General features: G+C 39.4%; 1 protein-coding gene across 5 annotated transcripts in view; it reads left to right on the forward strand.

The window, feature by feature from the left end:
• The first annotated feature begins 6 nt into the window (after positions 1 to 6).
• DENND5A (DENN domain containing 5A) overlaps positions 7 to 26,017 on the forward strand; it is a 106,593-nt gene continuing 80,582 nt past the window's right edge. For 2 of the 5 annotated variants that reach the window (XM_049712929.1, XM_049712930.1), the window contains exon 1: positions 7 to 391. In XM_049712929.1, coding sequence (XP_049568886.1) covers positions 280 to 391 — 112 coding nt within the window. In that variant the 5' untranslated portion in view covers positions 7 to 279. The remainder of the gene's footprint in view (positions 392 to 26,017) is intronic. The other 3 variants (XM_049712932.1, XM_049712931.1, XM_049712933.1) reach the window with 3 other exon arrangements.

Consider the following 26,017-nt stretch of genomic DNA (forward strand, 5'->3'; position numbering starts at 1 on the left):
TTACGCCCTTTTCCAGGCTACCTACGTCCGCGGCGCTCTCGGCTGGCGGCGGCGGCGGCGCGGAGGGGAAGGCGTCCAGGATGCGGCGCGGGGCGGCCCGGTGCCCCCCTGCCCCGTCACGGCAGCCGCGGCGGCCGCGGGGACCGGGCCAAGGCCGGGGGCGGCGGCCGGAGCCGCGGTAGCGTCGGCGCCGGCGGGAGGGGCGGCCTGAGGGCGGGCGGGCGCCCGGTGCGGGGGCTCCGCGCTCCGCACGGCCCGGCCCGGCTCGGCCCCGGCGCCATGAGCGGCGGCGGCGGCGGTGGAGGGGGCTCGGCGCCCAGTCGCTTCGCCGACTACTTTGTCATCTGCGGGCTGGACACTGAGACCGGGCTGGAGCCGGACGAGCTGTCGGGTGAGTGCTCGCTGAGCCCGGGGCTTCTTCCCCGCGGCCGCCGGGGACCCCTGAGGAAACCACCCCACCTCCGCTTTGTCCCGGGAGCAGGGCGAGGGTCGGTCGGAAGGACCCAGGGCGGGCGCGGGGTAGGGGGCGTCACTCTGGAGGAGGGGAAACGGACGAGGGGCTCTGAGCCTTGAGGGTTCCGAACGGCCCCTGCTCCCCGCTGAGCTGTGGCCAGGTCCTCCCGGATGAGGAGGAGAGAAGGGTTGTCTTCACAGTCTGGTGAAGGTTGAGTGACTTAGTATAAAATAAAGGGAAGCTTGTCCTCGAACACCCATTAGGGAGGGAAGAAGATATCCCACGTCCTGGTGAAAGTAAGTTCCACCCAGACTTTAAAAAAAAAAAAAAAAACCAAAAACTTGGTGAGTTTAGCTGGCCTCTTCCCAAGAAGCCTGTGATTGCAGTTCCTCAAAACCGTTCTAACCCAGCGCTGGGCTGGGCCCCCTGGGTTGATGGGACGTGAAGTAATAAAGTGAACTTGGGCCACACCAAGGAGGGTGAGAACTCCCTTACATCTAGAAAGGGCTTGTACTCCGGGGCCGTGCCATATTTTATTGAAAATAATTTATGTCTTTTATGAGGCCAGCGTCATTCGTGAATAAAAGGGCAGCAGCCTAGTTGGAGAGCCTGGGTTGCGTAGTGATGCTTCTCAAGTCATCTTTCAAAGGGAAGTGGTGGAGAAGTGAAGATAGGGCCCAGATCAGATTTGGCACTAATTGCCCAAGAGTGTCAGAATTGTAAAATCCCATGAATTCCACTGCACCGGTGTCAGAGTTGTAAAATCCCCGCGAACTCCACTGCACCGTCATTGGAGCCTTTGAATCTCAACGTTTGGGAAAGTTTTTGTCTGGAGTGTCCAGTTTGCACGTTTCATGTGGGTGGCGGTTTGTTGTGTCATCCTGATTTGATGAGAGATACTCCTTTTTACTGTTCTGTCATGATGTGTTTACTGTAAAGTTTCTCTCCTGAAGGTGATTATCCTGTTGACTAATTTTACTTTGCTTCGGAGGTGACAGGACAGGTTTTGTGTGGTTTTTTTCCCCCATCAGAAAAATTTCAGTGTTTCTTATGAAAAAAAAAAAAGGTGCATACTTCGAAATGGACTTTTTTTTTTAAGTGTGTTGTATCACATTTATTGATTTGCATATGTTGAACCTTTCTTAAATCCCAGGGATAAATCCCACTTGGTCATGGTGTATGATACTTTTAATGTGTTATCGAATTTGGTTTGTTAATATTTTACTGAGAATTTTTACACCTATATTCATCAGGGATACTGGCCTATAGTTTTTTTTCCTTGTAGTGTCCTTACCTGGCTTTGGTATCAGAGTGGCCTCGTAAAATGAGTTTGGAAGTGTTCTGACCTCTTCAGTTTTTTGGAAGAGTTTGACAAAGATTGATGTTAATTCTTCTTTAAATGTTTGGTAGAATTCACTAGGGATACCATCTGGTCCTTGGTTTTTCTTTGTTGGGAGGTTTTTGATTACTGATTCAATTTCCTTACTTATTATTGGTTTGTTCAGATTTTCTATTTTCTCATGATTCCGTCTGGTAGGTTGTACGTTTCTAGAAATTTATCCATTTCTTTTAGATTGTCCTATTTGTCAAAATGGACTTCTAAAAAAGTGATAAATTGATGACCTTTAGCAAGGTCAGAGCAAATACACTATTTCCTCAAATCAATAGCAGAGCAGGTGGAGAAAAAATCATGAATCAGTAATACAGTTAATACTAGGCCTCTTGTTGGAGTAGTTTTTCACTTTTTTAGGTCTTCAAATTTTTATAATACTGATGTTAATTTTTCATCTGTGTTTCCTATTTGTTAAATTTGTGACTTTGCGATGTGTCAATAGTTGTTGGAATTCAGTTCATGGTACTGGAACTAGAAGGGACCTCAGAGAGGAAAATGAGGCCCAGGAAGGACAGTAGGGCCTATGTCCTGCTAGTTAATTGCTTGACTTTGATCCAGTGCTCCTCTCGTGACACTAAACTGCATCTCATTGCTTGGCTGGGTCTTTAGAAAACACTAACATGTTGAGAAAGACTAAAAATGACACAGTTCTCCCCAGTAAAAGAAACTTTAAACTGGTGGAATAAACCAGTGTGATTTTTATGTTGTGCTTTTAAGTGTCTATTAAATTTTATAGACATTCGATTTTCAAAAATAAAGAGAATGTTTTGCAAATGATAAAGCTTAGGAGTGGAGCCGGGAAGTGATTTGTCAGTGAGAGCATGGGTTTTGGGGTTAAACATTCTTGCTCTGCTGTTGACTAATTCTGTGACTGGGGGCCAAGTTAGATAACTCTGCTGGGGTCCTCATCTATGAAAAAGAGAATGTAAATAAAAAGTGTCTCATCAAGTAGATTCTCAAAAGGTTAATTCTCTTTTAGTGAATATCTGTTAATTATGTGGCTTTTCAGCAAGCTCAAATTGTATACCTGTGAAAGCTTATTGAGAGAATAAAGAAGGGGGGGATGAGCTGTATAAAATGTGTAAGGAAGGGTATTTTTCTATCTTTTTAAGTGTGGTTGCAGTAGTGGAATGCCAAGACTATTTATTCAATAGGTGGCCTTTGTTAGAATAAGCACTGATTGAAGGATTTCTTCTTTTCCTTCATTTCATTTCTGGTGGGTTGATAGGGGAATCTGGACTACCCAGAGGGAATCTTTGAGGAAAACAAAACAGAATACAAATAGCTCTTTGCGGGTCAGTCTTGAGACTCTCCAGGGTGCATTTTCTCTCTGCCTTATAGCTCCTAAACTGATGATGTCATAGTAAATGAAACTACAGGAAATTGTGAATTGCACTCAGGTTCTCTAGGGAGGTACCAAGGAGTCTATGTTCTCTCCAAGCAAATTAAGTTATATACATCAGATAGCTTCTATACTCTAGGAGTGAATCCAGAACAAGCAGATCAGAGATGCTCAGTGTTCCTTCTGGCTTTATGGAGAAAGTTTACGATTCATTTTTTTCTGTTTGCAGCAATAAACATAGAGCTTGCTGTGTTGAATATAGACTCTGATCATTGAATTTATAGGAGTCTCTCCATGTCACCTCTCCCCTTTCCTCTAGACTTAAGCATTTAGGCAAGTCATGTAGTTATTTGTTGTGCAAGGAACAGAGGAAGATATGAAAATTAATTTTGTTTTCTCTTCTGGTTAGTTGAGGGAGTACTTTGGGTTGAAGGAGAGAAAGGTAATCTATTGGTGAAGCAGAAGTCTAGCCAACTTTGAGAAATGGTATCTGCTTGTTAGCTTTTTGAGTTTGTCAAGGAGATAAGCAAATCTGGAAGAAACATTTTTGATTTTGGTTTTTCATTATTGTTGGCCCATTCTAAGTGGGGCAGATGGTAGTAGAGTCCAGTCCCTCTTTCTGCCTCTTTGATGGATGGGTGTTTTGGGCATATTCATTTTCCATTTTTCTTCTTATGGTCACCACCAGGTAACTGCAGGAGAAGGTTTACCATGACATGGGACTCCTGAGTTTACGTTCCCTATCTCTGCCTGAGAGTTAAGTTTCCAGAATGCTAGTAACCTATTTCTTACTATGGAATCTTTACGTTCCTCTGCACTGACCTGCACCCAGCATTGAGATATAAGTATCCTAGGTTTATGCATCCACTACTGCAGTTTCCCAGGCTCTGAGTGGTGGGTCTTACCAAGAATTGAAGAGAGGGCTTAGGAACATAGATAGTTGGGAAACTGGCCAGTGTCCTGTATGAACCTGCTTAGAACATTGACATACCCTGAAATCATCTCTTAATGTCACCATTAGAAGAGAGAAAAAATGCTCCCTGTCCAGGAAAGCCAGAGGACTGGTCAGATCATACTTCTCCTTAACTATATTGGGCAATGAAATTAGAACAACAGAATCATGGAATGTCAAACATGGAAGCTCTCTTAGAGACTATATAACCTTCTGACTTTACAGATGAGGAAACTGAGACTCTGAGAAAGTTGGAGAATATTTGTCTCCCTTGCCACGTTTTATCCTTCTTTTCTGCTACTGGAGTGCTGCTTTGCATGCTTTGCAGTAGTTTGATGAGTGTGGGGGAGACAAGTAAAATACTTGTCTGGCAGGGGTGGGAGCAGACATGGCAGTTTTGTCTAGTGCAGGTTTCCGTTTCATGTTAAGCAAGAATACTGTGCATGATTATCAAGAGAGAGATCTTAATTTTTTTTTTTTTGCGGTATGCGGGTCTCTCACTGTTGTGGCCTCTCCCGTTGCGGAGCACAGACTCCGGACGTGCAGGCTCAGTGGCCATGGCTCATGGGCCCAGCTGCTCTGCGCCATTTGGGATCTTCCCGGACCGGGGCACGAACCCGTGTCCCCTGCATCGGCAGGTGGACTCTCAACCACTGCGGCACCAGGGAAGCCCGAGATCTTAATTTTTTTAGCTTTTTCTTTTTTAATATATTTAAAAAAATAGTTTTATTTATTTTTGGCTGCTTTGGGTCTTTGTTGCTGCGCGCGGGCTCTTCTCTTGTTGCAGTGAGTGGGGGTTACTCTTCGTTGCGGTGCGCGGGCTTCTCATTGCGGTGGCTTCTCTTGTTGAGGAGCACGGGCTCTAGGTGCGTGGGCTTCAGTAGTTGTGGTGCACTGGCTCAGCAGTTGTGGCTCACGGGCCTATTTGCTCCGTGGCATGTGGGATCTTCCCAGACCAGGGTTTGAACCTGTGTCCCCTGCGTTGACAGGCGGATTCCCAACCACTGCGCCACCAGGGAAGCCTAGCTTTTTCTTTTAATGTAATTTCACACCAAACATTGACATGAATGGTACAAAGAACTTCAGTACATCCTTTTTCCAGATTCACTGTTAACATTTTGCTCCAGTTGCTTTATCACTTATATATGTGTCTTATCTTTCTCTCTCTAATATATAAAAAATCTTTATTGAGATTTAATTCTATTTAAAGTACACAATTCAGTGTTTTTTAGTATATTCACAGAGTTGCGAAATCATGACTAAAGTCAATTTTAGAATATTTTCATCACTCTCCCCCCAAAACCTATACCGTTTAGCAGTTACTTCCCATATCCTTCCAACTCCCTAACATCCCAGCTTTAAGCCACCACTAATCTACTTTTTTTTTTCTTCCTTGGGTGAAAAAACTTTTATTTTCTTATCACCAAATCAGTACTAGTTCACATCATTATTCTTCACATCCATGATAATAAGAAAAACTTAATCTCTTCATAGTAGTTAACATTTTAATATAGATCCTTCTAGACCTTTTATTAAAATGAAAGTTATTTTTGTTATTGTACTTATAATTTCGTAAAAACAGGTGCTGATGAGTTGGAGAAAGAAGAGAGTTTGAGGGCAGTAGGTTGATTGGGAACCACTAATCTACCTTTGATCTTTATGGATTTGTCTATTCTGGACATTACATATAAATGGAATCACAATATATGGTCTTTTGTGATTGGCTTCTTTCACCTAGCATGTTTTCAAGGTTCATCTATGTTGTAGCATGTATCAGTATATCATTTCTTTTTATGGCTGAATGATATTGTATAAATATACCACATTTTACTTATCGTAAGTTGATGGACATTGGGTTATTTATATACTTTTTGGTTATTATAAATAATGCTACTGTAAACATTTGTGTACATATTTTTGTGTGGACATATGTTTTCATATCTCTTAGGTATATACCTAGGAGTGGAATAGCTGAGTCATGTGGCAATTGTATGTTTAACCTTTTGAGAAATTGCAGACTCTTTTCCAAAACAGCTGCACTGGTTTACATTTCCACTAGCAGTGTTTGAGGGTTCCACACTCTATATCCTCACCAACACTTATTATCTTTTTGATCATGGGCATCCTAGTGGGTGTAAAGTGGTTATCTCAGTGTGATTTTGATTTGCATATTCTTGGTGACTAAGAAGGATATCTTATTTAAAAGAAAAAAAAAGTTATCTCTTCTCAGAGATGAAGTGGGTATAAAAAGTTTGATGAGCCAGTTTCAAACAGGGAGTCAATTTGAAATAACCTTAATTTTTATTTTCCTCTACCAGTCTGGTCAATTCAGCACAGATTCTCTCATGATCATTTTATAAAGGCATCCCTGCTCTGAAGCTCAGACTCCTAGCTGAAGCAAAACTCAAATCCTGGTAGCTTACCTCAGGCATCTGTGGATACTTCCAGAGTTCAGGGTAGAAGGGGGAGATTTCCTAAGTTAGGTCATGTGTTTCCTTTTATAAGGTAGAGCAAATAAGAAGTCAAGAGGAGACACTACTAGCACACAGAAAACAATTACAGAGCAGCCCCAAGGTGATTTAAAATTATATGCTAAATTTAGTTGGAGAGGCTATATTTTTAACATAAGAGCACCCTACTTCACACTCTCTCAGGTAGGGAGGATCACATTGAAGGTAAGTGGATTTTACTTTAATAACAATGAGGCTCTGCTCCTCTCTTCTTAGGAGGAAATCCCGAGTCACAGTGTTTCGTGCTTAAACCAAGTTCTTAGACTCTGTTCCGCCCTTCCTTCCTTCTGTACTAGATTATAAATAGTTTTCTTTGCCTAGGGCCTCCTTCGGCAATACCCATTTCCAGTCCTATATCCTTTTATAAGCTTGTTGTTTTTTGCTAACTCTGGAGGAAGGTGTACTTGTACTTGGCTTGGCTTCTCAATTCCTGTTGGCATCTCAATTCCTGTTGCCAAATTCTGGATTTGAATTACTGTCAGGTGGTCTTAGAGGTCTCTTAGGAACCTAGGTACACATGAGGGAACCTATGTTGATATGTTTTAAGTTACTGCTGATATGGCATAGGACCTAGTAAAAGAGAGAAAGCCTTGCCCTTTAGAAGCTGGTGACTTCTTGTGGAATTCAGTGATTACACAGAGACTATCGTTGCCAGATTTTTAGGTTTAGTTCTCAAAAGTTATTAAGTGAGGCAGTTACTGGTCAAATGTCTATGTTCCAGATGTTTTGTACTGACTGATTTTAGTTTAGAGTATACAGAACCCTGGACTGGGTTTGTGAGTGTCAGAGTCCTGTCGTGGTGGAAAACGAGGGCATGTGCTAGCTTTCAAGCTGTTTTCTTCCAAGTGTGCTTCCAAGGGGTCGGGTATGGCTCCAGGAAGTTAGATGGGAACAGCTATGGTTTAGACCATCGAGTTTCTCAAATGTTATACTTAGGATATTTGCTTGATGGTCATCCACGGGATCTATCATAGTTTCTTGTTAAAGAGAGCCAGGTTAGTAATTCTTGTTTGTTTCTTTTGTTCATTAGTGTGATGGGCAATTCAGGTCAAAATTTTGCTAGGCCATCTGTGGTCTACTGAATGGGCTGAACTAGCTGCATTAATCTAAAATGTTTTCATGGAGTGCTGAGAGGCTGTGAGCAGGGAGAAGATGTGTGGAGGTTCCTCTTATTAAGCTTCATCCCTCTGTGAGTGTGGGATTTCTTGTTTTCTAAACTACTTCTAGGTGGCAAAACATAATATAAGTGTGCATTCATTTATATTGGTCACAGAATCAAAAACTGTCAGAGCTAGGTCTGAGATAGTCCAGCCACCACTTTTGACAGATGGTAATGATTAATATTTGTAAATGATTTAATAGTTTTTGGGCTTCCCTGGTGGCACAGTGGTTGAGAATCTGCCTGCCAGTGCAGCAGACACGGGTTCGAGCCCTGGTCTGGGAAGATCCCACATGCCGCGGAGCAACTAAGCCCTTGAGCCACAACTATTGAGCCTGCGCGTCTGGAGCTTGTGCTCCGCAACAAGAGAGGCCGCGACAGTGAGAGGTCCGTGCACCGCGATGAAGACTGGCCCCTGCTCGCCACAACTAGAGAAAGCCCACACACAGAAGCGAAGACCCAACACAGCCAAAATTAAATAAATAAATAAATAAAATTAAAAAAAAAAAAGATGTAATAGTTTTAAAACAGTTTTTAATATTTTCAGTCCCATTTGAAAATATAATTTTTTGTCCACTGTTACCCAGAAAGTTAGAAAGAATTGTTAGAATCCAGGTCTTCTGTCTGCTATCTCACCAGTGATGAGATTATTCTTTTTTTTTTTTTTTTTTGGCTGCGTCATATGGCTTTTGGGATCTTAGTTCCCCGACCAGGGATTGAACCTGAGCCCTCGACAATGAAAGCCCAGAGTCCTAACCACTGGACTGTCAGGGAATTCCCGAGATTATTCTTTTAAAATGATAGATTTGGGTATATGGAAGCAATGGCTTAATCATCGAGTGGCAGAGCTGTGGCATGGCCTCTTTGATCAGTCCCCAACCCACAATGCAGTAGAGGAACTCTGTCAGGGGAGGAGTCAGGTCACTCGTTTTTTGAATTGTAGTTAAGGCTGGTTGTTATTTTTTATATATATATTTTCCTGTCTCCCCATTCTTATCAGTTCTGGAAATGTTTTTCTTAGACCAAATAGTTACTGGGGCTTTGTTTCTAAGAAGTTCTGTTTTTTGTGTGGCTGTTTCAGGATGTTTTATGCTGTTTGTCTGAGGTCTGTTTTCTTTGAAAAGAAAAAAAAGAGGTTTGCACCTACTAACCTCAGAAATCCCTCAGTGTAACCTGCAGGTTGCATCTTTTTGTGGTTATTGTTGGGTGCTGGCTATGACTTCTGATTTACCATATTCTTTATAATGAAAGGTAATGGGAAGCAACTAAGAAACTTTCAGGATTTTTTGTATTTTATTTAATTTATTTTTTTATACAGCAGGTTCTTATTACTTATCTATTTTATACATATTAGTGTATACATGTCAATCCCAATCTCCCAATCCATCCCACCACCACCACCTCCCCTGCCACTTTCTCCCCTTGGTGTCCATACGTTTGTTCTCTACATCTGTGTCTGTATTTCTACCCTGCAAACCGGTTCATCTGTACCATTTTTCTAGGTTCCACATATATGCGTTAATATACGATATTTGTTTTTCTCTTTCTAACTTACTTCACTCTGTATGACAGTCTCTAGATCCATCCACGTCTCTACAAGTGACCCAATTTCGTTCCTTTTTATGGCTGAGTAATATTCCATTGCATATACGTACTACATCTTCTTTATCCATTCGTCTGTCAATGGGCATTTAGGTTGCTTCCATGACCTGACTATTGTAAAGAAACTTTCAGGATTTTTAAAGTCAGGAAGACAGAGAAGGAAATGATTTAGAAATAATAATCATAAGCTAGGATTTATAAGTGGATAAACCCAATTTACAACAAATTACATTCATTAAAAACAGTAATACATTAGAATTACTCTCCAGGAATGTCAAAAGAATTGGTTCCTTTCTCAGTTGTGTCATCTCTGGTGTCCTTTTTTTCTTTATTTTTGTAGTTTTAGAATAATGGCTTTCTAACAATGTCATGAAGATAGGTATTAATTATTGTTATATTGTTGAAGAAAACCAGAGGTTTTATTTTGAGTAAGTTAAATGTCTCTTTTCTAGTTTTCCCCATCGTCTTTTTTTTTTTAATTTAAAAAAGTTTTATTTATTTATTTTTTGGCTGCATCAGGTCTTAGTCGTGGCACGCGGGATCTTTTGTTGCAGCGCGTGGGCCCTTTGTTGCAGTGTGTGGGCTTCTCTCTAGTTGTGGCACACAGGTTCATTAGTTGTGGTGTGCGAGCTCATTAGTTGTGCAGCATGGGCTTAGTTGCCCCATGGCATGTGGGATCTTAGTTCCCTGACCAGGGATCAAACAGACGTCCCCTGCATTGCAAGATGGATTCTTAACCACTGGACCACTAGGGAAGTCCCTTCCCTGGAGTCTTTATTTGACAATGACCATTACATTAAAATTTTTTTTCCTGATTATAAAAACCGTAGGTCATTATACAAATTAAAAAATTACAGAACTATGTTATAACTTCTCTTGTCCCAGAGTCAGGTAGACAAATTTCTGAGCTTTGCTAGAAGAAATGCTTTACATAGTAGGTATTTGATAAAGATTTGTATTAATTATGAAAAGGTAGAGGCTGCTTATTCAGATTTTCAAAGAATTGTATGTAATCATATATATATATTTTTCTGATATAAGGCATAGTACTTAACTTTTTAGAACTTAAAGAAGCCAGACTTCCACAACTTTTCTAAGTGCTGAGTAATAAAGAAGGTGGGGTCTGTAGAGGAGGAGAGTAGCAATGATTGTTTACCCATACTCAAAAAGCTGAGGGCCAACGTCAGATTTAGAGGTAAGATGGTGATGTGAGAGGCATTTTGTATTGCACTGTGATTATTTTGTAATTTTTAATGTATAAAGCTAAATTTTATAATAGTTCAGATGAACCTTTTTTTTTTTTTTTTTAAATGAATCTAGTTTTAGTTTATTTAACCAGTCCCATGGACTTAGGATCACAATCTCTTATTGGGAAAAATAAAACGAATACCTAGACGTATCACCTGCTAAACTGACATCCATCCAGTTTTGCTTAGCTCTGAGGTTCTGTATGTTCAAATGGTATTTAATCCCTTTCTTTGCTAAGTAATTAAGCTAGCATTCTTCTTTTACCCCCATTTTCTCACATCTCTGTGAAACACATTCTTTCCACTGCACTTTTATTGTGTGGAAAGTTGGTATTTAAGCATCTGTAGTTTTATCTTCTAGAAGAATGTTTAGTGTTTTGTGGAGGATTGTTGGTCTCCTGGTCTAGCTCTGTTGGCTGCTTAGCTCAGTTGGTTATGAGTGTGATGAATTTAATAAGGCCAGGGTCATTGAGTCAGTCTTCGTAAGGACCAGTTAGCTTTGTTCTACCCACTTTTGTACTAGCCTCTGCTGACCATCCCACTCACAAGTACACTGTAGTTAATGGGGAACACAGACAAGGAAATGAGGCTAGAGTAAACTGTTCAATCCCTCATAACTAAATTAATAGCTATTTATTGTTTAGTGAATACATTTCAATTCTAGGTACCAAATGACATTATCCTCGCTTTACGGATTAGGAAACTAAAGTGCAGGGAATTTAAATAACATGCTTGAGTTCCCATAGCAAGAATTAGGAACCTTTTTTCCCTGTCTCTAAAGTCCTCTACCATATACCTTTCTGTTATTGAAAGACCAACTTAGTGATGGGACAATTGTTTGCATACATGTGTGAGATAGAGTTGCTGTTCTTGTGGAGCTCATAGTCTTCTGACAAGTCAGGCATACATAAACCAATAGCTGTGGAAGAGGATCAGTTCCTTAAGTGAGGAGCAGATAGTGAGGTGTTGCTGGGGTTCAGGAGAGGGAAAGAGTATTCTGTTCTCTAGCTTTGTAGTTTATGTCTTGCAAAATTTGCTGTAGAGGGCTTAGCTCTGGCTGTGACCCTGAACAAAAACATGGTCTCTCATGTATTCATTGATTAGTTCAATGCTCATTTAATATGTACAAAAACACCTTTGGCCTATACATAAGTTACAGACTCTGAGGTTTGGAAAAAACATATTTGAAGGTCAACCATGTAAGGAGTGGATTTTCTCTCTCTAAAAATAAAACTTTAAATTATAAAGTACATTTCTTATAGGGAACTTAGAAATTATAGAAAGGTACAGAAATAAGTCACTCACGAGTGACTATTCAGAATTAAGCTTGTAGCATTTTGATGTCTTTTTGTAGTTCCTTCCAATTCTTAAAAGTTCGTATTGCAGTCTGCCTTAAGCACAAGTCCTAAGTATATAGCTTGATGTATTTTTACATATGTTTACATGTGTATAGTCATCACCAATATTCTTTCCAGTTTTTACTATATGTGGGTGTATGTGTGTATACTTTTACATACTGTGATAAGGCGAAATGCAAACATTTTATGTTTTGATTTTTTTTTTCACTTAATGTCCTGTCATGAGTATTTCTCAATATCAGCAAGTATTCTCCTGAAATTTTATTGTGCCTAGTTAAGAGTTAATTAATTACAAGTAATAGAAACTCATTCAAACAAGCTGAAGTAAAAAGGGGATTTATTTCAAATTATAACATTCTATATATTTATAAATAACATCTTAAAAAATATCCCACATCAGTACAAAGATCTTTCTGGTGAATATATTCAAATTTTTATTTTATCAAATACCCTTGTACAAGTATTTTTACACTTGTGGGAGTCATTGTATGGGATTAATTGATAAAACTAGACTCTGTGAGTCCAAGGAATAATGTATATTTTAAGTTTTAATAGATATTGCCTAATCGCCCTCTTCAAAAGGTTAGCCTCTCACCAACAATAAGATTCTACCAATTTTTTCTCTATATCTGCAACGAAATATTAACTGCTTTTCTAAAATGTTTTCAATCTGCTGGGAAGAAAATGTGTGTTTTAATCTAAATTTAACTATTTGTGAGGCTGAGTATCTTTTCATATATTTCATGTACACTTGTGTATTTCATGTTTCACTCCTTCAATGAATTACCTGTTCAGTCCTTTTGTTCATATTTCTGTTGTGTTGTTTATATTTTTCTCATTGATTTGCAGAAACTTTATCTCTTAGGAATATTTTGATTCTCAGGAAATACCTCAGAAACACTTGCAGTGAAAAACAATATATGTACACTAATACAGAGTTATAAAATTGAGATCATAAGAGAAAAAAATGTTGTATCCTGCTTTTTAAATTTACTGTTATATGTTGATCATTTTCCCATGTTTTTAAATATGTCTTGAATAGTTTTCTCATGCCATTAAGTATTCTTCATAAACATGATTTTAATTGTTATTTGATTCCAAAGTATGAGTGAATTGTAAAATTTTAATGATTACTTGGCACTTGGGTGGTTTGTTTATACTTTTTTATGATAAATAATTTTACAACGTGTATACTTTATCCAAATCTGTGAGTGTCTGTTGCTTTAGTATATATAACAGTAAGACAGTTATTAAGTCAAATTAGATGAACCTTTAAGCACATTTCATGTGTAATGATGAATTTCTTCTTGGAAGTGCTATACCAATTTATGCTCACTTCTAGCTTGCCATCATTTATGTATATATATATATATTTTTTTTTTGGGGGGGGTTGGTAGATTACACATAACAAAATTTACCATTTTAACCATTTAACATAGTTCAGTGGCATTTAGTACATTTCACAATATTGTGCAGTCATCACCATTATGATATATATAACATGTTCATCACCCCAAAAGGAAACCTGTACTCATTGAACAGTCACTCCCTATTCCTCCCTCCCCCAAACCCCCGGCAACCTCTAATCTGCTCTCCATTTCTTTGAATTTGCCTATTCTGGATATTTAATATAAATGGAATCATAAATATATGGCCTTTTGTGACTGGCTTCTTTCACTTAGCATAATGTTTCCAAGGTTTATCCATGTTGTAGCATAAATTAGTACCTCATTCCTTCCATTATATGGTTATTATTGTATGTGTGAATGTTTATTCATTCACTTGATGGACATTTGGGTTGTTTCCACTTTTTGGCTATTATGAATAGTGCTGCTATGAGCATTTGTGTTCAAGTTTCTGTAGGAACACCTGTTTGAGTATACACCCAGGAGTGGAATTGTTGGGTCGTATGGTAACTCTGTGTTTAATCTTTTGAAGAACTGCCAAACTGTTTTCCACAGTGACTGCACCATTTTACATTCAGACTGTCAACACACGAGGGCTCTACTGTCTCCACATCCTCTCACTAATTCTCATTGTTTTCCTTTTTTGGGATATCATTATGTTTTAATCTGTATTTCTTTGACTACTACTAAGGTATATTTTTTAAAAAGCTATTTATTAATCCTTTGTGTTCTTATCGTGAATTGTCTGTGTATGCTTTTTATAATTTCTTTTATTGCTCTTTTTTTGTGGGGGATTGGGGAGGGTTGAGGTTAGGCTGCTTTTGAAGGATAATTATGGATTTCTTTTGCTTAGGAAAGCTGGTGAGTTAGCTACAGAAGTAAGGGGTAAAAAAATGCGGTTTGGAGGGTGTATTAGTTTCCTATGACTGCTGCAACAGATTACCATAAACTGGGCGGCTTAAAACAATAGTGATTTTTTTTTTCCTCCTCTGTTCTGGAGGCCAGAAGTCCAAATTCAAGGTGTCAGCAGGCTGCATTCCCTCAGAGGGCCTTTGGGGAGAATAATTCTTTGCCTCTCCCAGCTTCTGGTGGCTGCATTTCTTGGCTTCTGGCCACATCACTCACATCTTCACATCACCATCACCTTTGTGTCTTCTCTGTGTGTCTATCTTATAAGGATACTTCTCTTTGGATTTAGAGCCCACTCAGCTAATTCAGGATGATCTTCTCAAGATCTTTGATAACCTCTGTAAAGATCTTTTCAAATAAGATAATATTCACAGCTTCTGGGGAGTATGATGTGGACATATCTTTTTTGGGGCCAGCATTCCACCCACTACAGAGGGGCTAAAGGGTAGGTTTTGAATTTCTCTAAGTGTGAGCAAGAAGCAGAGAGGAGTAAAAAGGAGAGCCTAGGAAGAATACTTAGGGAAGAAGAAACTAATATCACCATTGCTCTGTACTGTTACTACACTTGGCATTCAGAAATACCATTGGACTTTTTTTGGCTGTGCTGCGCAGCTTGTGGGATCTTAGTTCCCTGACCGGGAATTGAACCTGGGGCATGGCAATGAAAGTGCTGAGTCCTAACCCCTGGACTGCCAGGGAACTCTCTAGGACTGTTTTTTTAAATTACAGTATAGTTGATTTACAGTGTTTTACCATAGGATTTTAGGATAAAAATGACTTAGGTCCAGTTATATTTGACAGAAGCCATGTAACTCCGACAAAAATCAAACTTCTGTTTTGGTAGAACATTCTTATCTATAATAAAGTATTTCTTTAGCACAGTGATGTTGGAACCAGTCAGATATGTTGTCATTGTCATCAGTAATCACTGTCTTATCTAGGCCTTGTATTTGTGCTATATTCTTTTAATATAGGCAACAAAGGCTCATAAAAGAGAAGCAAGAGCTGGTTAGACTTTCCAAACCTCTCATTTTACAGAGGAAGAACATGTGGCTGGGAGGGTTTTGAATAATTTGTCTGGGTTCCCGCAGCTGGTTAGTTAACTTAGCACTGAAACTTGAATTTGGGGTCTCTTAATTCTTAGGTGAGTGTTTTTTCCCATGATGTGGTATACAAACTGTGCAAACTGTTAAAGAAGTAAATATTTGTGAATCTATATCTGTATCTATATTGGTCTCCTCTCCTTAAAGCTGAGGTTCTCTGCTGGGATAGTAAAGGATATAGTGTAGCCTAAAAGTTACATCTGTCACCTGGATCAGAATCCTCCATTTACTGTTTGTGTGACCTTGGGTGATTTACTTCTCTGTTTTAATTACTTCATTTTTTTGGTAAGTTTATTTATTTTATTTATTTTTGGCTGCGTTGGGTCTTTGTTGCTACACGCGGGTTTCTCTAGTTGCGGCAAGTGGGGGCCACTCTTCATCGCGGTGCACAGGCTTCTCATTGTGGTGGCTTCTCGTTGCAGAGCACGGGCTCCAGGTGCGTGGGCTTCAGTAGTTGTGGCACGTGGGCTCAGTGGTTGTGGCTCGTGGGCTCTAGAGTGCAGGTTCAGTAGTTGTGGCACATGGGCTTAGTTGCTCCGCAGCATGTGAGATCTTCCAGGACCAGGGCTGGAACCTGTGTCCCCTGCATTGGCAGGCGGACTCTCAACCACTGTGCCACCAGGGAAGCCTTAGTTACTTCATTTTTAAAGTGGAAATAAAACCTATCTCTTAGGGATTTTGTAGGATTAAATAAGTTAATACATTAAATGGCTTGGAATAGTGCCTGGCACATGATGAGTATCCATTAAACGTTTGCTACTGCTAACATTTTTATTCTTTGCATCACTTAATTTTCTATATAATTTTGACATTGTTGGGAAGTGGAAATGGGGTAATAGTACTACATACATTATCTCATTTGGGCCTGTTAGCAACCATATGAGAGAAGTTTTATTTTTCCCATTTTATGGACGAGGAAACTGAGGCACAACACAATTTGCCTGAGGTTATACAGCTAATATACAGAAAGGCTGGGGTTCGAACTCAAATCTGTCAGAATCTGGAGTTTATGCTTTAAAAAAAAAGTAAAACTTTACTAAGGAAACAAACAAACACAGTAAAGTACACGTCAGAGTGTACACTGTGATATATTTTCACAAACTGAACACACCCATGTTGCCAGAACCCCAGAATCCTTCCTTGTGCTTCTTCCAGTCCGTAATTGCCCTCCCACCCACCAAAGGTAACCACTGTTCTGACTTCTAACAGCATCAATTAGTTTTGCCTGTCTTTGTACTTTATATAAATGTAACCATACACTATGTGCTCTTTTGTGTCTGGATTTTTTTTTGCACATTATGTCTGAGAGGTTCATTCATACTGTTATATGCAGTTTTAGATTGATCATTCTCACTGCTGTGTTTCCTTTTGTGTTAACTACTCAATAATTTCTCTCTCAATTCCACTGTTGTTGACACTTGGATAGTGTCTAGATTTTGAATGTTAACAATAGTGATATGTTATGAACATTTCCTGTATGTGCCCTTTTTGTGAACGTGCACTTTGTCCTGTTGAGTATATACCTAGGAGTGGAGTTGCTGGGTCATAGGTTTATGTTCAGCTTTAGTAGATACTGCTGTGCTGTTTTCCACAGTAGCTGGATCAATTTACATTCTCAATTGCAGTGCATGAGAGTGTAGGTTGCTCCCTATCCTTACCAACACTCAGCATTTTCCTTCCTTTTCATTTTAGCTATTCTAGCGGTTATGTAGTGGTATTGCATTACTTAAATTTGCATTTTCTGGATGACTGATGAAGTTGAGTACCTCTCAAAGGTTTATCCGTTATTTGTATATCCTCTTTATAGAAGTATCCAAGTCTTTTGCCATTTTTCTTTTAGGTGGTCTTTTTTTTCCTTATTGATTTAATGGAATCTTTATGTTTCTAGGTATGTTTCTTGTTTCAGTTATATGTATTGCAAGTTATCTTCTTGTGATTTGTGTATTTCCTTTTCATTCTCTTCACGGTGACTTTTAAAGAACAGAAATTTTTAGTTATAATATAATCCATTTTATCAGTTTTCTCTCTTTATATTTCATGCATCTTGTATTCTGTTTAAGATATCTTTGCTATTGCAGGGTCACAAAGATGTTCTGTTTCCTTCTAAAGCTTTTATTGTTTTACCTTTCACATTTAGATCTGAAATCCCAGAGCTAACTCTCTTAAGCACTATGCTATAACACAATTCTGTACTGCCTGAAAAAGCTCCCCCATCTGTGTGTGTGTGTGTGTGTGTGTGTGTGTGTGTGTGTGTGTCTGCGTGCATGGGCGCACACCATTTATCAGCATTCTGTAGAGTGAAAGAGAAACATGTCCATTGCTCTCACAGCTGGGCCTAAAGTACAACAAGGCTTTGAAATGACCAATAACAGTGCTTTTAATACACATTTAGTAAAACAAATGTTAGTCATTGTTCTTTTTTAAAAAAAAATATTTAATTTATTTTTGGCTGCATTGGGTCTTTGTTGCTGTGCACGGGCTTTCTCTAGTTGTGGTGAGTGGGGGCTACTCTTCGTTGCGGTGCGCAGGCTTCTCATTGCAGTGGCTTCTCTTGTTGCGGAGCACGGGCTCTAGGCACGCGGGCTTCGGTAGTTGTAGCTCATGGGCTCTAGAGCGCAGGCTCAGTAGTTGTGGAGCACTGACTTACTTGTTCCACAGCATGTGGGATCTTCCTGGACCAGGACTTGAACCTGTGTCCCCTGCATTGGCAGGCGGATTCTTTTTTTTTTTTTTTTTTTTTCTTTCAGGTGGATTCTTAACCAGTGCGCCACCAGGGAAGCCCAGTCATTGTTCTTTGATTTAGTACCAATTGGTAAAATTTTAGTAGTTTAGGAAACTCTGTAAAAAAAAAAAAGGTTGTTAGTATAAAAGGCCTTAAGGGTGAAGATAATTCTCTTCTGTTATTAAGGGTAACCTGACAGGAGGTTCCCAGATTCTTAAATCTTGGCACTCTGGGAAAGAAGACTGTTGGGTGCTTCCTTGTGAGCTGTGGTTTGAAATTTGAATTTAGGGACATTTTAGTGTTTTTGGTACAGCCACGTTTCCTGCTCTGGGTTCTGCTTTGGTACTCATTCTGTGAAGCAGATAAATGCTGTCACTTTCATGCAGTAGAGGCTTCCTTTTGGGGAAGCATTTGGGAATTTCCAGGGCATTTCTGTGTCTTGTTTTCATGGTTGAAGATTTAGATGCGATTCTTGCATGTATGGCTATTTTTTTGCCTCTTGTGCTCCATACAAGTATGTCCCATATGCTTTACACATATTTACACACTCAGTCCTCTCAATACGCCTATGAAATAGGTATTATTATCCCTGCATTACAGGTGAGGAAACTGAGATTTATAGAAGAGAGACCTTAGGCAGATTACTTAAAATTCAACAAGACATGGAACTAGTATTTGAATTTAGATTTGCTGTCATTAAAGTCCTGTTTCTTCCACTATTATAGTATCTATATCACAGGATATACAGCAGTATCTTCCTAGCTTCATCTGGATGAGAGGCCCATTCAGATTTCTGAGGCCTGTCTGCCTGGAGGACGAAATACAAGTTTACTCAAGTGTGTTCATGAATTCCAGGAGGGGTTGATTTTGAATGATAATTTTTAAAAATTAATTAATTAATTAATTAACTTTTGGCTGTGTTGGGTCTTCGTTGCTGTGCATGGGCTTTCTCTCGTTGTGGTGAGTGGGCTTCTCATTGCGGTGGCTTCTCTTGTTGGGAGCATGGGCTCTAGGGTGTGCAAGCTTCAGTGGTTGTGGCACATGGGCTCAGTAGTTGTGGCTCGCGGGCTCTAGAACGCAGGCTCAGTAGTTGTGGTGCACGGGCTTAGTTGCTTTGCAACATGTGAGATCTTCCTGGACCAGGGCTCGAACCTGTGTCCCCTGCATTGGCAGGCGGATTCTTAACCACTGTGCCATCAAGAAAGTCCCTTGAATGATAAATTTTTATGTCTCTATAGCACTTAGCGGCATAGAGTTGTGTGCTACACAGTAGGAACTCAATGAAGATTAATGGATAAATTGCTTGAGTATGGAATAATGTAGTAATGTCACAGAATGGGTGAATGTGGGGTAGACAGGGTCTCTATCCGGTGGCTGAGTGGAGAAAACATCAGTCTGTGCTTATATTTATAGCTTGGATTTGTTGAGAGGGTGTGATTATGATGTTAGGTTTTTTTCTTTTCTTTTTTTTTTTTTTTGCGGTATGCGGGCCTCTCACTGTTGTGGCCTCTCCCGTTGCGGAGCACAGGCTCCGGACGCGCAGGCTCAGAGGCCATGGCTCATGGGCCCAGCCGCTCTGCGGCATGTGGGATCCTCCCGGACCGGGGCGCGAACCCGTGTCCCCTGCATTGGCAGGCGGACTCTAAACCACTGCACCACCAGGGAAGCCCATGATGTTAGGTTTTGGATGAATTGTTTTGATTAAATGTCTTGCACAATGTGTAAATATCTGTGGGTTGATATGTTGATGAATTTTGGGGATATTTTCACCTTGGGAGACAATTAAAATTTTTGGCTCGACACATTTTCTTCCCTCTCTGTGGTAGCAGAAGTATATTCATTTTCAAAATTCTTCTTTAGCGTCATTTGGAATAGGTTGGCTGGTTTGGTTTTTGCTGCTGTGGTAAGAAGAACTGTGTTATAATTACCATCTCTGCTTCCTCTAACAGTTTTATGGATTTGCTTTGAAGAACCCTAAAAAAGAAGAAACTTTTATTGTGATAAATAGTTCTTCCAGAAGGATGTTTTATACTGGGTGATACTCTAAATGTGAAATCCCAAATAACCACATTTGAAAAAAATATCTCCAAGACTGAAATGGCCCCAGAAGCTCCCCCCTCCATTGTCATGGTAAATTATCAATAGATTGGCAAGGATAGAACTGAATTGGTGAGAGACTGAAACCTGAGATCATTAAGCATTTACATAGGAGCATTTAATTCCTCTGAATGAATTCAAGTCTCCTGACCCAGACAAATTACACCCCAGAGTTCTGAAAGAATTTTGGTATGATTATCATTTAGTCACTGTCAATAACCTGTAAGGAATCATAGAATTACCACAAAAGACATATTTTCAAGTCTGAGAAGAAGATAAGAGCTCGACATATTCAAAATCTAGAATGGTTTATTAAGGATGTAGTATGAGGATTTAGAAGAGGAAACTGTGATTATTAGGAGCCAACACGGGCCCGCTAGGAATATGTTAGTGACTTAACTAACCACATTTTCTTTATTAAGGGAGTAGACTAGTAGAAAAGGGGAATACTGTCAGCTACCATTTTTTTTTTTACTTTTAATTTTATATTGGAGTATAGCTGATTAACAATGTTGTGATAATTTCAGGTGCACAGCTAAGCGACTCAGCCGTACATATACATGTATCCATTCTCCCCCAGACTCCCCTCCCATCCAGGCTGCCACGCACTTCCCTTGTGGTCCATTGGTTAAGAATCTGCCTTCCAGTGCAGGGGACGCGGGTTCGAACCCTGGTTGGAGAACTAAGATTCCCATGTGCTGCAGTGCAACTAAGCCTTTGTGCTGCAACTAAGACCCGACACAGCCAAAAATAATAAATAAGTAAATATTAAAAAAAAAAAAGAGTAAGGTAGGTTAACTCTTTAAAAAAAACCCAAAAAACATTGAGCAGAGTTCCCTGTGCTGTACAGTAAGTCCTTGTTGGTTATCCTTTTTAAATATAGTAGTGTGTTCATGTCAATCCCAACCTCCCTAACTATCCCTTCTCTCCACCCTTGGCCTCCCCCACCCCCCATAACCATAAATTCATTCTCTTAAGTCTGTGAATCTGTTTCTGTTTTGTAAGTACGTTCATTTGTATCATTTCTTTTTAGATTCTGCATATAAACTATATCATACGATATTTCTCTTTGTCTGACTTTCACTCAGTATGACAATCTCAGTATGACAGTTTCATGAATATGGTAGCTCATGTTGGTAAATGAGCTACCATGTTTTGATTCAAGAATGTTTTGAAGGGAATGATTAGGATATAGTTGGGAATAAGAGATTTGAGCTGTATGATGAAACAGGTGATGCAGGGAGTTCCCTGGCAGTCCAGTGGTTAGGACTTGGCGCTTTCACTGCCATGGCCCTGGGTTCAGTCCCTGGTCGGGGAAGTAAGATCCCGCAAGCTGCGTAGCGTGACAAAAAAAAAACCCAAGGGGGGAAAAGAAGAAACAGGTAATGTATAAGTGTAGAAGGGAGGTATGACTTAATAGCAACACAAAAATGTAAGGCTTGTAGTTGGCTGCAAGTTGGATTTATGGCAAAAGTGTGGTTTGGTTGACAAAAAGTTGTGGTTTTAGCTTTCATTAATAGGTATTGTTGAAAGAGTGAGTGGATAGTGCTTTTTTTTTTTTGTTTGTTTGTTTTTGATAGTGCTATTTTAAACGATATTAGACCACACCTAGGTAGAGTACTGATTTCAGTTCTAGGATCTAGGGTAGTGAGGGACCTGAAAATATCATATGAACTACATTCAAAGGAGCAGATTTGTTTTTTGACCAGTATATAGCTCTGACAGTAGCTCCCACAGAAGAGCTCCAGAAAAACTTGGAGATGGAGAAACAGCAGCATTGTTGGACTGCCATAGATTTTGATAGCACTCACTTGAATAAATGTAAATTTTGGCTAAGCAGGCAAAGAAGGGTATGAAGGTCATTCTAGGCAGAGAATAGCATCTACAAAAAGAATAAAGGCATGAAAAAGCATGCCATATTTGAGGAACTACAAGTGAGTTAGTACAGATAGTGTGTAAAGGGGAAGAGGAGGGTGGTAGGAGGTGAGACTGGGGAAATTGGCAGGTGCCTTATATGAAGGTGGAGAAACTGGAATCCGGGTGGATAAAAGTGATTGGCATAAGTCTTGATTGTATATTGAACCAGGCCTAGAATTCCAGGCTTTCTTGTGTCATTTCAAGAGCTCTCTCCCTCTTCCTTTTCTTTAGGTATGTTGTTTTACATTTACTTTAAAATAGTCAGGGCATGGCCTATGGTTATGAAAGGATTCTAAATAATCATACAAGACTATCTTTTACATTCTATAGCAAGCTAAAAAAACTGAAGAAAAGCTGTGACCTACAAGCAGTAGGTTCAGCTGTTAACTTTCCTAGTTATCAGTGCCAGATAATCGTTTTAACTTTTAGAGACAGACAGCCTATATTCTAGGTCATGCTAAAATCAAGAACTCTTTCTGCTTTTCCATGCTATTTGCTTAAAAGAGGGTTCTTCTTTGCCTAGTTCAAATGATAGTTGCTTGAATGAACAGTTGCAGCTGTAGTGATCCAGCAGTTAACAGCTGTGCCAAATAGAAAATATGTTTATCAAGACCTTGTGGTAACTTTGCGTGTGACTGCGGTGTTTGTAGCTTATTGTTCCACTGACGGCAGGGTTGAATTTCAGCATGGGAAGCAGGTTTCTGAGGCCTTTCTGCTTGTTCCTTAGTCAGGGCTCTCTCTATCCAGGGTTGATATCCAGTCTGTATACTATATGTGTATGGCTAGCATTTGTCCTGATTGGTTGGTGCCCACATTGTACTGATTGTTAAATATTTTGAGAATCATGTCTAACTCTAACCATCCCTCTTTCCTGATCTTATGCCAGACCTGAAGTTTCTGTAATTTGTTTGTGGTTTATTCATACAGAGAAATTGCCTCTTTTTCTCCTCATGCTCTTAAACAATTTTATTTAAAAAATTCCTGGAAACAATTTTTTTTTTAATTATTAAAGGCCGTTATGTAGTATTTTCCTTTAAGTCCACTCATTGATTGGAAAGCTAGGTTCAAACATTAGGAGACAATTAAGGAAATTTGAACACTGACTAAGGATTCTTTTGGTCAAATTTTTCTAGGTGTATTAATAGTATTACGGTTATGTTAAAAGAAAAAAAAGGTCTTATTTTTTAGAGACACATGCCGAAATATTGTAGATAAAATATGTCAAGATTTGCTTTAAAATAATTTGGTACGGGGGTGTACAGATATAAAGTAACATTGGACATGCATTGATATTTGTTGAAACTGGATGATGGATACACGGTAATTCATTGTACTTTTCATAATAAAGAGTTAGAAAAAGCTTATGTATTTTAACCACCCCACATTTATAAAATTATAATTGGATTTTAAAAAATTCTCAAAGGTACATTACTGGCAATTATAACTTCTGATTGCCTTGCAATAATTAGAAGTACAACTTGGGGTTAATATGGGTATACCTCATTTTATTGCACTTCCTTTTATTGGGCTTCACAGATATTGCATTTTTACAGATTGAAGGTTTGTGGCCACCTTGCATGGAGCAAGTCTGTCAGCTCCATTTTCCCAACAGCATTTACTCACTTCATATCTCTGTGTCACATTTTGGTAATTCTGGCAATATTTTAAACTTTTTCATTATTATTGTATTTGCTCTGGTGATCTGTAATTAATGATCTTTGATGTTATTATTGCAAAAAAGATTGACTTGCTGAAGGCTTCAATGATGGTTAGCATTTTTTAGAATGAAGTATTTTTAATTAAGATATGTTGGAGACTTCCCTGGTGGTCTAATGGTTAAGACTCTGCGCTCCCAGTTCAGGGGGCCCAGGTTCAATCCCTGATCAGGGAACTAGATCCCACATGCCGCAACTAAGAGCCTGCATGCCACAACTAAAAGATCCCACACATGGCAAGGAAGGTCCCTTGTGCCGCAGCTAAGACCCTGCACAGCCAAATAAATAAATAAATCAAGAAAAAAAAGATATGTACATTGTTTTTTTAGACATAATACTATTGCACACTTACTAGACTACAGTGTAGTGTAAACATAACTTTTATACGCATAGGGAAACCAAAAAATTTGTGTGACTCACTCTTGCTGTATTGTGATATTTGCTTTATTGTGGTGGTCTGGAACCAAACCCATGATATCTCTCAGGTATGTCTGTACTTCCAGCCAAAGGCAAAGAAATTTGACCTTTTAGTTTATATAATATTTTTATATAGTATAGCTTTTTGAAGTATTAAAAATGATGCCCCCCGGCTTCCCTGGTGGTGCAGTGGTTGAGAGAGTCTGCCTGCCAGTGCAGGGTACACGGGTTTGAGCCCTGGCCCGGTAGGATCCTGCATGCTGCGGAACAACTAAGCCCATGCACCACAACTACTTAGCCTGCGCTCTAGAGCCCGCAAGCCACAGCTACTGAAGGCCGCGCGCCTAGAGCCCTTGCTTTGCAACAAGAGAGGCCACCACGATGAGAAGCCCGTGCGCCGCAACGAGGAGTAGCCTCCACTCGCCGCAATTAGAGAGGGCCCGTCTGCAGCAACAAAGACCCAACTCAGCCATAAAGGAAGAAAGGCTTTATGGGCTTCTAGTTGGGAGCCATTGGCTCTAAAAATTTTGATCAACCTTTTTTGTATTTACACTTCTTAACCCAATTGTAATTAATATTGTAATTGGGAATTTTTTCTTTTCCTATGTATGTTGCTTTAATGGTTAGATTGTATTCCAGTGCCTTAATATACCAAACTATCTTCTTGTTGTTAAGCATTTGCTTTTCTTCTTTTTCTTGCAGTTGTTAATAGCTCTACTATGAGAAATAGCTTTTTAAAAAAATGCTATTTGAGTGCTATTTTAGTGGGTGCCTTTTTTTTTTTTCCCCCTGGTGCCTTTTGGGTGGTATTTAAGCGGATTTAGCAGGTCAAAGGGTATGGATATTTTTTTCTTTTTACAGCTTTTGTGATGTCGTGCTAGTTTGGTTGAGCTTCTTTCAAAGGTGTCACTTAGTGTGTTGGAACCATTTCAGTGTTTAATTCTCTGACTGCTATACCAAAGTTTTAAGGCAAATTAACAGTCTGGAAAAAAGGATAAATTTGGTTCTATTCAGAAGAACTGAGCTTTCATTGGGAACAGGGGGAAGGATGGGAATGTATTAACTAAATTTTGCCTTCAGTGAAGTCAGTTTAAGATACTGCCGTTTAGCTCAATTAGAGAGTTAGCTGCATAATAAAGGTGGCATTTGAATGAAGTCTTGAAGGATAGGAACAACTTAGACTTGATGTGAGTGGGGCAGGTAAAAGATAGATGAGCAGGGAGCTATGGGGAATGTTTAGGCAATGTCGAGTCATCCTGTTTGGCCATAACATATGCTATTTACAGCATGGTAATGGAAGCTAGGATTAAAGAGTTAGAGGAACAAGTAAAATAAACAAGAATATGCCAGACAGACTGTGTGAAAAATAATAGTGGGGGAAAAAAAGAGAAATGATGGTATTTGACTGTAATAGCTTGAAGACTATCAGCTGCCACTATTGCTTCTATAAATAACTTGCAGGAAAATTGCTACCCTGTTAGTCATTCTGCTAGGGTCCTCATTTTAGCAGACCTATGATTTTCTAGGAAAAGTAGGATCAGTGTTTGTAGGGTTGTTGATCTAAATGGAACTGATTAATTTTCATAGTCTATCCAGATAAGAGAATATGAGAGATGTAGAAGACAATGGACATTGAGAAGGTGGATAGAAAAAAACTGACATAGCGTTTACTCCTTGGGCTTTTTCTAAGAAGCTTTTCATCTAAAGCTTTGGC

The sequence above is a fragment of the Orcinus orca genome, chromosome 8, assembly GCF_937001465.1.
Source record: "Orcinus orca chromosome 8, mOrcOrc1.1, whole genome shotgun sequence".
Lineage (NCBI taxonomy): Eukaryota > Metazoa > Chordata > Mammalia > Artiodactyla > Delphinidae > Orcinus > Orcinus orca.